Source organism: Lagopus muta, chromosome 10 (genome assembly GCF_023343835.1).
Source record: "Lagopus muta isolate bLagMut1 chromosome 10, bLagMut1 primary, whole genome shotgun sequence".
Classification (NCBI taxonomy): domain Eukaryota; kingdom Metazoa; phylum Chordata; class Aves; order Galliformes; family Phasianidae; genus Lagopus; species Lagopus muta.
This window is the reverse complement of record NC_064442.1, coordinates 10,328,374-10,343,605: the sequence shown is the minus strand read 5'-3', so window position 1 is coordinate 10,343,605 and position 15,232 is coordinate 10,328,374. Positions and strand designations below refer to the sequence as shown.

At 41.6% G+C, this 15,232-nt stretch overlaps 1 protein-coding gene and 1 long non-coding RNA gene across 7 annotated transcripts in view; one reads left to right on the top strand and one right to left on the bottom strand.

Annotated features, from left to right (window-relative positions):
* Positions 1 to 5,228, bottom strand: part of LOC125698415 (uncharacterized) — a 124,131-nt gene extending 118,903 nt beyond the window's left edge. For 5 of the 6 annotated variants that reach the window (XR_007379175.1, XR_007379177.1, XR_007379176.1 and 2 more), the window contains exons 1-2: positions 5,004 to 5,153; positions 4,441 to 4,518 (exon numbers count right to left, since the gene is read on the bottom strand). This is a non-coding gene — a long non-coding RNA (uncharacterized LOC125698415). The other variant, XR_007379180.1, reaches the window with a different exon arrangement.
* Positions 4,060 to 15,044, top strand: SLC24A5 (solute carrier family 24 member 5). Its single transcript, XM_048956712.1, has 10 exons — positions 4,060 to 4,327; positions 6,437 to 7,385; positions 7,463 to 7,639; positions 8,578 to 8,661; positions 8,751 to 8,854; positions 9,177 to 9,277; positions 10,035 to 10,318; positions 11,008 to 11,214; positions 14,071 to 14,172; positions 14,719 to 15,044. The coding sequence occupies exons 2-10, from the start codon at positions 7,268 to 7,270 to the stop codon at positions 15,039 to 15,041; spliced, it is 1,500 nt and encodes a 499-aa protein (XP_048812669.1). The 5' UTR covers positions 4,060 to 4,327; positions 6,437 to 7,267; the 3' UTR covers positions 15,042 to 15,044.
* Positions 15,045 to 15,232: the final 188 nt, after the last annotated feature.

Below are 15,232 nucleotides of genomic sequence, written 5' to 3'. Positions count from 1 at the left end.
GAAATAATGTCAGAAAACACATAAGCTGGAAGCTTTTAATTGGATGAGAAAACCCTGAGTCATACAGAATTCATGATATCTGAGAATGCAAAGAAGAGATTTTAGCAGCAAGGACATGACGGCTGTTCTCTGCTGAGGGAGAAAGTTTCAGCCCTGTCACATCAAGTCCCATTGTAGCCACAACACTCAACACACTTGCTAAAAATACAGCATTATCTATATGTTCTGTGCTAGCAATTAAGCTATCAGCATGCTTATTATTTAAGGCCTAATAAAACCTCAAGATTTGCCTTAGAAAATTAAAAGTGTTACGTGCACATATATAGCAGTGACAGAATTCCTATAAAACGTGTAAGCCTTTAAATAACCTTCACTTCACAGTGAAGCTTTTTAATGTTAGTATTGTAAAGGAATAATTAGTAGTGACTCGCCATCAGTTTATGAGAGCCTGGGAGAAGCTAAGTCCTCATATAAAAACACAAACAGTGTTTATGGTGATGAGATTTCTCATGAGGAAGCAGTGGGGGACTGCACCAAAGCTCTCTAAAGAGACACGTTCTCAGAATCTTAAGAATTTTATGCTTCAGTCGTCTGCACTGCTCAGTTTGAACAGTAATAGTTTTGTCATCTCCTCAACAGAGGCGGAGAATTGATTTTCTTCCTTCATCCTCACGTGGAGTTTCCATCCTCACAGTGTTTCCAGTGGAAAGACAGGCATCTGTATATATAACTTGTATATTAGGCTGGATATAATTTACATGAACTCTACCCGAAGCATAAAGCAGCAGAACCAATTTGTCTCTCGAATTCAAGCCAGATTCTTTAAACTCCATGTTCACAGACCTATCTATCCAGACCATCTTTTTTTGGCATACAGCCACTGTTACGTTTTCCAGAAGTTTCTTCCCTTCAATTTGTTGCCCTCCCTCTTCATTGCAGAAGAGGCAGCAGGCTGCCCCACAAAGAGCCCTGCTCCAGCTCCTATGGGGTGGGAGGAAAAAAAAAAAAAAAAAGAAGAAGAAAAAGCATTGTCTCCAGTTCTCCATTCCTAGAATCAAGGGCACCCAGTGAGCAGCCACACTGCCTGCTCCTCACTGCCCTCACCCCTGGGGCTGCACAGGGCTGCTGGGAGGAAATGAGAATTTCAAGGAACATATTACAGCAGAAAAGTAACAAGAGGTGAGCATCACAGACACTGCCTCAAAAACTGAAGGTGTTTTAAAATGCAAGGGCTCTCATCTAAGAAGACTTACAACATAACCCATCATAGCCAGGCAGTATGTTTTGCAACACATTCTTTTTTACCAATCTATTTCTGAAAAGGAGAAACATCCTCAAATCAGCACCTATTACATTGTAAATAACGCTAGTACACACTGATGCTATCTGGTGGAACAACTTGGTAGCCTGTAAAATGGAATTAAATGTGTCACTTCTCTAGTATGTCAATAACAATTATTTTTCTAACGCTTGTTCAGTTATAGGAATACATGAAAAGAAGCAATCACATTACAGAAAACATGATTTGATGTTGTTTGTATACACACACACTCATGTACTGAGAGTTTGTTTCATCTCCTGAGATTATGGTTATTGCCTGCAAGTTCTGTGTAAGAACAGTATAATCATAAGAATAATAATTTCCATTTTATTTATGTAGAACATAAATTTGTAAGTACTTACAACTCAAGGTCAGCTGAAAGTTACCACAGAAGCAACACTGTTTCATTAGCAATGCAATGGAAATAAAAGACAAAAATCAACAACAACATTTTAAGAAACCCTGGAGACTCACTAAAACCACAGAGGCTGCAGTGCAGCCAACACAGAGCTCCATCCCCAAAACGGGACCAGAGCAGCACACCAAAACAATGTCATGCCATGGGTGAAGCCAAGCCTCAAGGCAGCAAAAGTGAAAAAGTCATAGCAAATAGACTTGAGAAGGCAGGGGGGTAAAGCATAGTAAGTGTAAGTGCTAGCATGAGGTTCTGATCAAGAGCCCGTGTCAACAGGAAGAATAACAAGCACCACCCAAATACATATATAAAAATATATTATATAATATAAAAAACACAGAAGGTGAAGGAAAAGGCACCCTGAGAGGTACCAGAACTCCTTGATGCAGGAGAATGCAGGTTATTATTACCCATAGTGTTCCCTCAAAAATTTCAACTTTTTGTTTTAGTCCACCCTGCATGCTGGCTGCACTTGCAGAGCACCAACAGTTTCCCATCCTTTTTAAACTATGTGCAGCCTTCCGAGTTTCACAACCTTAAGATATTCTAAAGAACATATCATGAAACACATCAAAGAACTATACAAAAACATCTGATAAGACTTATTACCAGCTAGTACCAGCCGTGCTCCACTGGTAGCTGTTCTGCTTCTGAAAAGGACAGCAGTACCAAGACTTATCCTAGCCTTTGAGATAAGGCTTTCCACTGTGATCTGTCTAGGTAGTCAACCAGCATGAGACGTTCACTTTTGTGATACCAAAAGCACCGGCATTTAAATACATCCTAATTGCCTTAACAAGGACTTCCAATTTAAAAAAAAAAAAAAGCAGTTAACACAGAGGTGCATCCCAAGTACTGGAGAAGTCCCTTCTGACCTAAGTTGGAAAAAAATGTCTGGAAACTTGCATTTTCAGTTTGAGAGGTTCCTTTGATGCCTTGATCAAACCACTCAGTGAGCAAGACTCAAGACCATCAGAACTACAGTTTCACTAGACAGAACAGATTAATTGAGACAAATAAGTTTTGGGGCTCAAGGATGAGAGGCACAAATTCCTATAGTTGAACCAGGGGGAAAAAAAGAAACCCTCAGGCACCAAAATGAACAGATTCAAACTTCTCCAGCTAACAGTACCACGTGCTTCTTTCATTAGGCCCTCATTCTGACAACAAGCAAGCAAAAAGCTGGCCAAGGAGCTCCTATCCTTTTTGACACTGTGGGCAGCCTATCTCAGTCTATGTCTTTGTCAGGCTAGAACATGAGCAAGGCTCCAAAGCAGACAACTCACACTACCCACCAGGAATGACTTCATTACACTGCTTACATTGAAAATATTCCACAGCTGTTATCTCAAGAGAAGGCACCAGCTTCAGCTGTCTCTCCACACACACCTGCCTCCCTCTGACTACTGATTTGAATGCGCTCATGGTCTGCCTGCACTAACCTCACCACTCGCTCTTAATGACTGAAATACAGCCAGAGGCAGCCAGAGAGCACAACTGAAAGCCTAGAAGCTCCTCGCATTTAGTTCAGACATATTAGCATTGAAATCTAGTTATGAACCATCTAAACACATCCACTGTTCACAACTTCACAGCCTAGAGCCAATAAAGGAACATTCATCACATATGCAAGGCAGAGCATGAAGCGCTGGTTTGCATTGGCCACCACAAACCACTCCTTCAAGCAGGTTTTCTGGTCATCACCAGTGACTGCAGTCGAGTGATCTGAAGCATTCACAGTAGAAAATGTCACCATTCACACACTTCAGTAAGCTGAGGGTCAGAAATCAAACCCTTCCTTTTTTCTCTCTGTGTAATGCTATAATGGGGTGACAATAGCAGAGTGGCAAAGTCTTTGGCTACAGCAAATGAGAACAAGCCCAAACACAGCAGCCACAAATACAGAAATGAAGGAAAAGAGCTGCTTACCTTTGGAAGGCCTCAGGTAGGCAAGGATCTCTAGCAAGAGACGCTCTCACTTCCACCACCAACCCTTAAATGAGGTCTGGGTCACTGAGGTGCATTACATTACATGCACCTGAGCTCCTCTGCTTTGGCCCTGCCTTCCCAGCAGGTGCCCAATCACCAGTTCGTGCTGTGACTACATTTCTGCTACACTGTGGTCTAAAGCTATGAAACAACCCACCGCTCCTTCCTCAAGTAGGAGGAAATATAATTTCCAAGATAATCTCATGAATTTAATTGCCTCAGGATTAGAAACCGAGATTCACTTTTTAAAATTTTCTCTGCACCTCCTTATTTGAGAGAAACAGAAAGCAAGCCAGGACTCCAGTGCAGCAAACATACCTCAGGAAGCTGATACTTAAAAAAAACAGCAACCATCATGAGAGCAGGCAACTCTCAAATCACCAGTTGTAGAGGAAAGAATATTAAACAGCTATCATCAATCTATCTGGATCCAGGAAGCGAGCCATGAAATGCTGACAAAGGGGAATATCTGGTCTGACAGTGAAGGTATATTTATCTTTTAAATGAAGAATAATGGAGTTACGCTGAAGAGACATATTTTAGCTCTGCAACAGTGAAGTATCAATCCCACCACCTCATAGTGATATTTGAACACCCCCAAGGTAAGAAAATTTATTTTATCAGCTATTTTAGAGACCACCATTTTACACAGTTACTGTAGTCTCCAAAGGAACTACGTGAGCAGCACAACCAGAACAGCAGTGTGGAAACCAACCTTCTGAAAAGCTCTAGCACAGTCCCCTCACAGCAGCAGCCTGGGTAACCAGCTCTCCTTTCATCCTCTGCTTCTTTTCTGCCAAATAGAGATAATGCCAGATTATCAAAAGAATGTTAGGGGTTTTGTTGAGGCTGAAAACATTTTCATTTGATTTGCTTCCCAACACATTAGGCCTCACAACCAGGAGTGTAACTAGCACATACTTACACAGAGCATCGCTTAAGGAATGCATATCTGTGCCCCGGGTCACAGGCTGGGACAGAAGCCATAGCATTAGGGTACAGATAACAGCAAGATGCACTCCTAGCAGCTCTGGGGCTGTCTAAGTGCACTTAACCCCAGACCGGGCTAATTTTATACAGACTACTCCCCCCCAAAAAAAAACAAAAGAAAGAAAAAAAAAGAAAGAAAGAAGTGGCAAACAACTAAAATCCTTATCTGAACACCTTTCTGCCTGCTGAGTGAGCTAAGATAGCCTCACCTTGTTGTATCTCTTTCATCTGAAGACTAGATTCTACCTCTAAGGACTCAGGATTACCCTCTAATCCTGATATGCTTACCTCCTTTTTTCTCCCAGTATCCATGTCCTGCCTGCTGACGTTATGAAGAAAGTATGGGAGGGAAAAAAAAAACCCACACAACTCAAAAAACACAAAGCAAATTCAGTGCTTACAGAAAAACTCCTCCTTAGCACCACACATAAGTACTAATGTCCTACCTCACTCTGAGCAAAGTGAGCACCTGCTGCCTGGAGACAGAGCAGCTGCTCCCAACACAAGTTTCCGTCCACCTGCCCCATCAGCCTGTCCTTCAAACCCTGCACCCTAATTGCATACAGGTGGAGTCAGACCTCTAGGCAGCCCAGCCTCCTTTTGCTTAAAGTGGTAGTAAAGTAAAACAGTCCTGGGTTGAAAGGGGGCACTTGGACACGTAATATTCAGTTACACCAAAATACAGATAATGGGAAAGAACTACAGCTGTTGTAGTCATCCTGTAAGAGGTCTGTTCTTGGGCAGCCCAAGGGTGGCAGGTTGTTAATGCTGGCAACCTGAAAACCTCTGCCCTTCTCTCCACTTTGGAAGCTCTGAAAAATATATTTACATATTATTTTTACTACTAGGGGCTTTATCTTAACAGCAGCCAAAAATGCAGCAGCAGCATACATAAATCTGCACTACTAGTTGACTTACCTCTGCTTTGCAGAACACTCCTACAGAGTGAAAAAGCCCAGGCCAGGCAGCCGGCCATCTGAGGCCAAAGCATAGTCTGCCTGGCAGCACTTTTGTGCTGGGTCAAACACACAGATACGCAGCACATGGTTCCTCCTGCTGTGAGGCTCTGGGGCTTTTGCTCTTTCTAGGGGAACGCTTTGCAGAGAGAGCAAGAGCACAGCAACCCCCCACCCAACTTCATGGCAAAATAAGCAGGCTTCTGTCTCCTGAAATCAAAGGTTTGATTTGCTTCAGCTGTGCAGGAGAGGGGCTGCCTATAGAAAGGAATTAGAGCTTGAACGCGTAGCAAAAATAGACCATGGTGAAACCTCCAAATCCTGGAAGCACATGACTGAGCTTTCCTAATTCCACAGCCAGCAGTGCGCGGTGCTGGAGAGCCCGCTCCCATCAGAACGGCACTCTCATGAGTAATTAAAGCCGTGAAAAAAAAGAGCACGGTCTCAAAGTGCCTAAATTGAAACAGCAGATATCAGAAAACTGTGCTGGGGTTCTAAGAGCAGGTAAATGATCAGCTCGAGGGAAGAGAGGCACGTAATGGCAAGGAAGGCGCTTACCTCCATAATGAAGCTCTTTCTGTTGACCCACGTAGGGAAACAGGCATCAGTAATTTAGACAGGAAAATTTGCACTGTTTCATTATGATGGAAAAGTGGGGTTTAGAAATAAATCCTATCCATAAATCTTTCAAAATCACCACGATTGATTTCCTGCTGCAAAGCAGGAGCAGCAGCTGCCACAGCTCTGCTTCCCTCTGCTTTTCAGACAGCCTGGGGAACGTGTCCTCCGAAAGGTACCCATCACCTCCACAGCTTTGGGCGACTGAAGTCATTTCCACTGAGGTAAAGGGCGTTCCAGGCCCCTTTTCATGGAGGGGTCAGAAAAAGGTAAAAGTAATTGCTGCAAAGTCTGTTGTTCCAGAATGTTCTCTCCAGGAACACGCGTTCATATTGTAACGGTGGGTGGCTTTAGGATTTTTTTTGTTTGCTCCATTTTACCACAGAAGAAGAAGAGCCATCTTATCACCTCATCTCATCTCCTGCGTGCTACAGAGATGGGTCATGCACTGAGCAAGCAAAATGGGTGCAAGGAACGAGCGCTGGGAAGCACTGGATGCAGCAGAGCACCACGCTGTTCTCCCGTTTGCACGTTTCTCACCAGTGCAAGCATCAGCCCAACGCCTGATGAGCAATGAGCAGAATGCGGGCACCACCGAATGCCATCGTGCCTAATGGGATCAAAGGTGTTTGTAGAGATGTCTGAGAGGGACTCGATGGAAAACAAACTCCTTCTATGGGAGTGGGGAACAGCCGTGCAAAGCCATCCTGCAAAAAGACTGCATTTTACCATTTAATCCTCAATTATACACATGACTTCGCTGCAGAAAGGTCACCACACAAAGAACGTTAGTCAACCGGGCTGAAGGGAGGGGCCGCGCTCAGCCCAGCTCTCACTGAACGGCTCTGCCTCAGGAGCACAAACGCCCGAGCGGAGGGCGAGCAGGGGGTCGTGCAGCCCGGGGTCACGTGGCCCTCCGGCCCTAACCCCGGCTGCCTCCTCCCATCGCGCCCTCAGAGCCGCTCCGGGGCCGCCGAGATGCGGGCGAGAGCGGGCGGGCTGTGGAGGCGGCGGGCGGCGCTGCTGCTGCTGCTGCTGGCGCTGTGGGGCTGGAAGCCGAGGGGAGCGCGAGCGCAGCGCCCGGCAGAGGACACAGGTGGGGCGAGGGGCGCGAGCCGCGCACCTGCCGACCGCCCCTGGCCGCGCTGTAACGGCTCTGTCCTCGTCTTTCAGAGAACGGGACGGATTGCGTTCCCCCTTCGTCTGAGTTTCCTGAGGGATTTTTTACACCGCAGGAGAGAAAGGATGGCGGAATCGTTATTTATTTCCTAATTATACTTTACATGTTTTTGGCCGCGTCCATCGTGTGCGATGATTACTTCCTTCCGTCTCTAGAGATCATCACGGAATGTAAGTGCGTTCATCCCCTTCCCTGTAGCGCCGGGGGCTCGTAGCTGGGGCACTGTGGGCAGAGCTGCAGCCACCCCACGGATCCTCGCACACACAGACCTTAGCAGCGTACGATGCTGCGCCGCGCCATACAGTGGGTATGTCAGAGGAGGGGACAGTTAGAACAGCCCGTGAAATCTCATCACCCTGCAGTAAGTCCCCAGGCTTCAGCAGACCGCTGAATGTAAAAGTGGTCCTGACTGAGTTCAGATCTTCATTGATAAAACAGATTCTCCAGGGAAACTCATCCCTGAACACTGGAAAACGCTCTCCAGACCAGAACGCTTGCAGGAAATGTAAGTTTAAGCATTGCCATAGAGCCAATACTCCATTTAAATCGACATGTTAGCCTGTTGTTCTGTATCAAGCTATACTTTCCTATCTCAGCACAGACCTCAATCCAAAAGGTGATGTTTCATAAACACTTTACAAGAACAAAAGTCGTATAGCATTCATGGAGGAGGTTCATTCCAGCACTGGTTTAAATCTGTTTTTGGTTTACTGACACAGGAGCATGGATTTCCCTCAAAACAGACTTGACTTGAATCATCATGAAGTGTTACCACACTAGTCCAAGGAACCTCCCCACCAGTTTTATCCTCATGAAGCAGCCTTAAGGCCGACATAAACGTGCCTGTTTTACCTTTTAAGATCATATTGCAATGCCTTTGTTACCAGTTTCTAGTATTTAAATGAGGTTGGGAACAAGTTAGCTCAATTAACGAGGCTACATTTTCAGTGTTTTAGGAATTTCAAATAATTGCATTAACTGTATGAAAGAGAGCAGAGTTCATCCCAGTACACTGTAGTAGCTTCTAACATTACATACTGATGTAAGGCTGCTGAAGTATTTAGGTTTTAAAAAAATTCTTCAAGCAATTCTTTCGCTCTGTCCTCAGGCCTTGGCCTCTCTCAGGATGTTGCTGGAGCAACTTTTATGGCTGCTGGAAGCTCTGCTCCAGAGCTTGTCACTGCTTTTCTAGGTAAGAGACACACACTTTGACTCCCAGTAACCTAGAACTCTTTACCTTGCATGTCAGAGAGGAACGTACCAGAGTCATTTTCCCTGTAGGAGTCTTCGTGACAAAAGGAGACATCGGCGTCAGCACCATCCTTGGATCGGCCATCTACAATCTTCTGGGGATCTGTGCAGCATGCGGGCTGCTCTCTAGCGTGGTAAGGATCAACTCGGACAGTGTGCACCTGAGAGCCAAGTGGTTATCCTTTCTGCTTCGCCAACAAAAGTCAAGAGAGACTTACTATGACAACCGTCAAGTTTATTATTTCGTAGCAAAACCAGCATGTAATCAGATTTCAGATAAGTTGCTATGAAAGTTTTTAAAAACACTAAGTTGTTAAATATCATACTTGAGTCATTCCTAAGAATCTTAAATTTGTACATAATATAGAAACAACATACCGATGCAGCATTTACAGCACTTAGTGAAAGTATTACAGACACATTTTTAAAAAATGAAAATGAATCTGTGATCTGCAGGTTTCCAGGCTGTCCTGTTGGCCGCTGTTTAGAGACTGCCTGGCATATACCATTAGTGCAGCGGCGGTCCTTGCGATGATATCTGACAGCAGAATTTACTGGTAAGAGCACAAGTAGTGTTTAATTACCGTTGACTGGAGATTAGTGAAACAGTGCTAAAAAACAAACAGACAAACTTCAGCTGCCATTCACTAACAGAAATATACATCCTGTTGGCTTTAAAAATGTAGAAAGTCACAACACTTGTAAAGATTGTTACCCAACCATTCAAACCCTGCGTATTTATAGTCTGGTCTGCATAGGCTTCTTTGTACAAACTTCACAACTTCTATCTGACCTGTTTTGGCATAGCAGTTGGTCTTCGCAGCTTACTTCTTTTAGAGACTTTCCTTAACAGCATTACCACTAAAACGTTTCTCTGTCAGAAGCAGATCATGACTTTCTGATGTCAAGTCTCTTCCATCACTACTGAAGCTCCTCTTGTCTCAAAACAGTCAGGCCCGGCGCCACCTCTCTGAAGTTTCTGACTCAAAATAACACACTCTGTCCGCCTCCTTAACCATCTCATAAGACTCAGTTTTGCAAACATCAGTTGTTCAGTAAGTTCCCCTGGAAAACATGCAGCTATACAATACACAGACAAGATTCTGCAGGGGAGGAGAATTAATGAAACTGCTGAAAGACATGAAGAAACTTACAAACTTCCATGACATTGCCCATACAAGTGCAAAAAGATGCTTTTGTTTTTTCCTTTCACTACTCATGCAATTTTTGTCTTCTCATGTCAGTCACTTCAGTTATTTATTATATATTAATCTATATTACACGTTATGTAATTTTTTTTATTTTTAATTCTAGGTATGAAAGTGCTTCCTTATTATTAATATATGGGTGTTATATTCTGGTACTATGTTTTGACATTAAAATCAACCGGTGCCTCATGAAAAAGCTCAGTCCCTGCTGCTCGTGTTTTACAAAAGCCACGGAACAGAGCGGTGAGCAGCAGCCATTAGCTGGATGGAGGGAAGAGAGAGGGCCTCTAGTTCGTCCACAGTCAAGAACTGATAGTGGAATTTTTCAAGATGAGCTGGACTATTCTCAGCTTTCAACAAGCTTACATGGGCTCGATGAGATCTCTGAAGGTATAAGTATTCTCACAGTTGTCTCTAAGTTCTAACAAAGAGCGGGTTTTCAGATATTATTAAGATTTTGCTCAAAAAATATCATAGTATTTAAGTACATCGTTATTCCGTGCTGGAATATAACGTTAAGTAAAATTGTAGTTGTGATTTTTGTATGAAGCTAGTTGCTACAGGAATGCTAGGACAGTTGCTTATTTGTGCCAGTAACAGAACTTCCATCAGTTACTGCTGTGCATGTTTGAAACTTCCCAGCAACTCTGTAAAATGCAGTATCAGCTGAAAGACACACTGCTACTGTACTAATACATCCTGTTTCGTCATGACAGTGGCCAGTTTGTAACCCAAAATATGCATTAAAGCAGAAGGAATATGGAGCCACGGACCACGCTTCCTCTTCACTTAGACAAATCATCAGTTGGTGCTAAATCTTGTAAACATTTTGCATAAACCTCATAGACAAGTTCATTTTTCATCCACCTTGGCTGTCTCCTAGTGACACAGTAATAAAGAACAGCTGATTTCAGAGTTCAGTCCAGTGTGATGTAGGCACTAGTAAGACAACAGTTACAACGTCACAGTCATTTTCTTGTACCTTTTTCCAGTATTCTCACCAGTAGAAGCAAATCGTATGACTTAGTGCTAAGATTCAAACTTAATGCTACAGTTTAAAACAGTTCATTCATCAACAGATCATCCAAGCGTCTTCACCATGCCTGAAGAAGACATGAAGAGAATTCTGTGGGTGCTATCCCTTCCTATTATTACGCTGCTCTATTTGACTACACCAGATTGCAGAAGGCGGTTTTGGAGGAATTGGTTCATGGTAACATTTTTCATGTCAGCAGCATGGATTTCTGCAATCACTTACGTCCTTGTGTGGATGATAACAGTAGCAGGTAGGTACCTCAGGTGCTGCACCAAAGCAACCGATTAACCACGGCTGGAAAAGTTTTCTTTGTGTGAAGATTTTCCTTTTTCACATTTAGCAGTCAGTATAGCAACACATATTTTGCTTAAAACAAATAATCCCTTGTGTGTGACTGCTTCGTTTGCCTCCTTCCATCTGAAGAAAACCTCTGTAGAATTTAGCTATTTTTGACTGCTTACCATTGTGTGAAAGAGAATTTGTTTACAAAGCTACAAAAAACAGCCTATATTTAAAAAGATAGTTTCATTAAATTGCTCGATGAAGTGAAACAATGAGGTATGCAGGAACAAACTCATCAGGCTGAAGCCTGGCAAACATGGAATCCACCAAGACTGAAATTAAAGATTCAGATTTTTGGAAGAGATCCATTATTTCTACACCTCAACTGCCAAAAATGGTGCCCAAACTTCCATATTATTTTATTCCCACTACAGTGTCATATGTTTATTAGTGTCATATATGTTTATTCCTTACATGTGTTTCTCTCTTAAAAATCTGCATCATAAAGTAAAGCTGAAAAAGCACTGAGTTTGAGCGAGGTAAGATGTGAATGAATGTAAAATCAGTTCTAAAATATCTTAAAGTATTAAAAGGTTTCCCCATTTCACTGTTTCTCCAGTCAGCTCAAGAAAAAAAACAACCAGGTTTTAATTTTAAGAACGAGCAGAAAACAGATCTCTAAATGAGAAACAGCACAAACATTGCCATTTCTACATCATAGCTCACTAACCCTACTTGAGTATTCTGCTAGTTCAGCGTCCTAAACTTGTTTTCAAACTAAAAATTCAGCGAATAACTTCTTGTTAAGTGCAGACACAGACCTACACAACGGTAGACATGTGAGAAGTTACTAACATTGCTGGATACAACACCCACCAGGTTCATTCCTTGGTCAAACAATTTTCTGTTTGTATCTAAAAATCAAAGATTTACCATCTGAATGCTAGAAGCCTCTGAGACAGGATCCAGATGAAAATTATTGCCCATCTACTAGACGAAACACTAATTCATATGAAAGTAGGTACAGTGGAGTTCCAAATAGCACATTAGTGTTAGTCCACTCTGAAGAGTCATTACAAGCAGCACTGGGGTCTTTGTCCCACTACTTCAAGGTCAAATATGTTCTATTTACACATTAAAACTCTAAAAATTACATGTATTTGTATATATATATTCAAGTCTAGGTTCTCTGATGAAAGTTGACCCAAAAATATTCTATTTTTGCATAAAAATGGCCTATCAAACGTGCCAAAAGTTTCATCGCAGGGGGCTACGTTTTGATGGTCAAGAGCAAACCTAATTTAGTTCACTTTTATTTTTTTTACTAGCAAGGAAATTTTCATTACTATAGCAAGATATTGCTATCGATACACAACATGAACTGAAGGCTAGAAAAATAAGACCATTCTCTCTTTATGGTCAATTGCCAGAAAAAAAAACCCTACAGTTCAACTAGAAGATGAATCTATCTACTAGTTTAAAAAAAAAAAATCAGCTTCACCTGAGTTTACATTCTATCTTACAAACTTCAGAGGGCTAGAAACGACTACTGGGTGCATAACACTGGTTCATTCATATTTCAGCTTTGTTTGCTTAACTTATAAAAGCTGATCCTATTGGTCCCTCCATCCTACCAATCTCTTACATTAGAAGCCATGGAAAAATAAATACCACTACATATTTTACAAGAGGATGATATTAGTCCCTTTGAACAGGAAAAATTTCAAACAAATTTATGGGGTTGATCTAGACTAAGCTGTTATGTAGTAGGCAATCATTGCTGAGCTACGTTACAGCACACTGCCTCTTATTTTAAGAAAACTGCTTAGAAGTGTCTGAATACTCTTCAGTCTGAATACTAAAACCAATACAGGTTTTAAAAACAATAATAAATTTCTGTGGTTCAGTAAAACGTAAGACAAGCTTTAATTACTTAACAGTCTGAACAGAAATATCAAGTACTTCAAGGTATTGATGCTTATGAATGGTACATAAAACTAAAGGCTGCTACAATTTTGAAGATCTGAATCCCTGTATTCTAAGAAACCTGTATTCTTTCAGCACACACAGGGCTAAAAATACAGGTAGGCAGGAAATTTCTGCTTTGATAAATATATATATTTTTATTTAAAATCAGTGTTGATCTAACTCATCCTTCTACAGAACTACTTGTACTTAAAAGTCATTTTGCTTCTTCCCATAGACTGAAAAACTTCTAATTCCTTCTAACTGCAATGAAGTGATAGAGCCACATAGATGAGACAATATTGTAACCATACCCTTAATGTCCTCATTTCCTAACAATATCATGCCTTGGTGTTTTTTCTCCTCTCCCCCCTTTGGAGAGTTTGTGTTTATAAGAATTACTGCTCCATAACACTTTGGAGTGCCAATGATGAAATGTCTCAAACCAAAGAAAACTATTACATTTTCCAGGAATTGAGAAAAGGGAATAAATAGGAATTTAAATTTCAACTGCACCTCAAAGGACAATCCATAACGAATATTTTGAACACAGAAAACCTTCCATCCACTCAGGTCTTTGAAAAAGCTGTAAATAAGATATTTGCTATCCTATAGTTCCTTGATTGAGGAACAAGAGCAATATAACATTTCATTGTTGTTACTGTTACTCTTTTTAACTACTTCATAGTTCAGTCACTGCATGTTTAGTCAAGTTAAATTGGTGAACGGTTTCCACAGATTTTAGAATTACTATTATTAATAATCCTTTTTCCAGCAAAGGACACCTGAATAAATTTCTTCAGATGAAACAACCTAAAAAATCTCGCTCATATTTTCTCCCATTGTCTCTGAACTACAGGTGAAACACTGGGAATTCCAGAGTCAGTAATGGGTCTCACATTACTGGCAGCAGGAACAAGTGTACCAGATACAGTTGCAAGTGTGCTGGTGGCTCGCAAAGGTAAAGATCTTGGTGGTCAGGCTCATTACAATCGGTGCGTTTAAAAAGCACTTTGACAACAGAGCTCTAGTCAACATCTCCAGAAATTCAAGGAGCAGCTTGAAAACTTTCTCCAGTTTCTAAGTTTACCATGAATAAATACGACAGCTTAGCTAAAAAAAGAAACATAAAAAGTTGCGGTTCAGACATTTAAAAACCTCCCAGTATCTCAGGTAAGTGTTCTGGACTGGTGTGATTTGTTGTTGATCACATCACAGCTTTACTGCAAAGCACAACCTGTCTTGGTATTTTAAACACAACTGGATTTTACACTATCCTGTTTAGCTTATCTTAAGAGCAGCTTCACAGGTGCTGGTGACTTAGGGAGACATTTTTTACGCTTGTGGTATCAAAACCACAGTCTGTGGAATCATATTTACCTTTGTGCAAAGAAAAAGATTGAAAAGGGCGCTTCACAAAAAGTCGAGGGCCGACAGCCTATTGCTCCAAAACAGTTTGCCACTTTTGTATAACGAGTCAGGTTTATTTGTACTTCTTGTTTTACAGGAAACGGAGACATGGCTATGTCTAACATTGTGGGATCCAACGTATTTGATATGCTATGTCTGGGAATACCCTGGTTTATAAAAACTGCCTTCATAAATACATCTGAACCCATAGAAGTGAACAGCAGTGGTCTGACCTACACAGCCACTTCTCTCATCTGTTCAATTGTTTTTATTTTTCTGGCAATTCACCTGAATGGCTGGAAAATAGATAAAAAATTGGGAGCAATTTGTCTTATACTCTACTTAGCATTTACTGTATTATCGATTTTATATGAACTTGGCATCATAGGGAACAATCCTACAAGGGTCTGTGGTAACTAGTTTTAATCAGTGATGTACTGATGAAAAATAAAAGCCAGAGAAAAAGATCAGTTTCTTCATTTAGTCAAATAAAAAAAAAAAAAATCCAAGACTTCCATTGGACTCTAAATCTTATTTACAGAACTAAGTCATGGCATTAAAGTAATATTAAGTAGAACAAAAACATCACAGCCTAATTGGAGCCCTTTCCT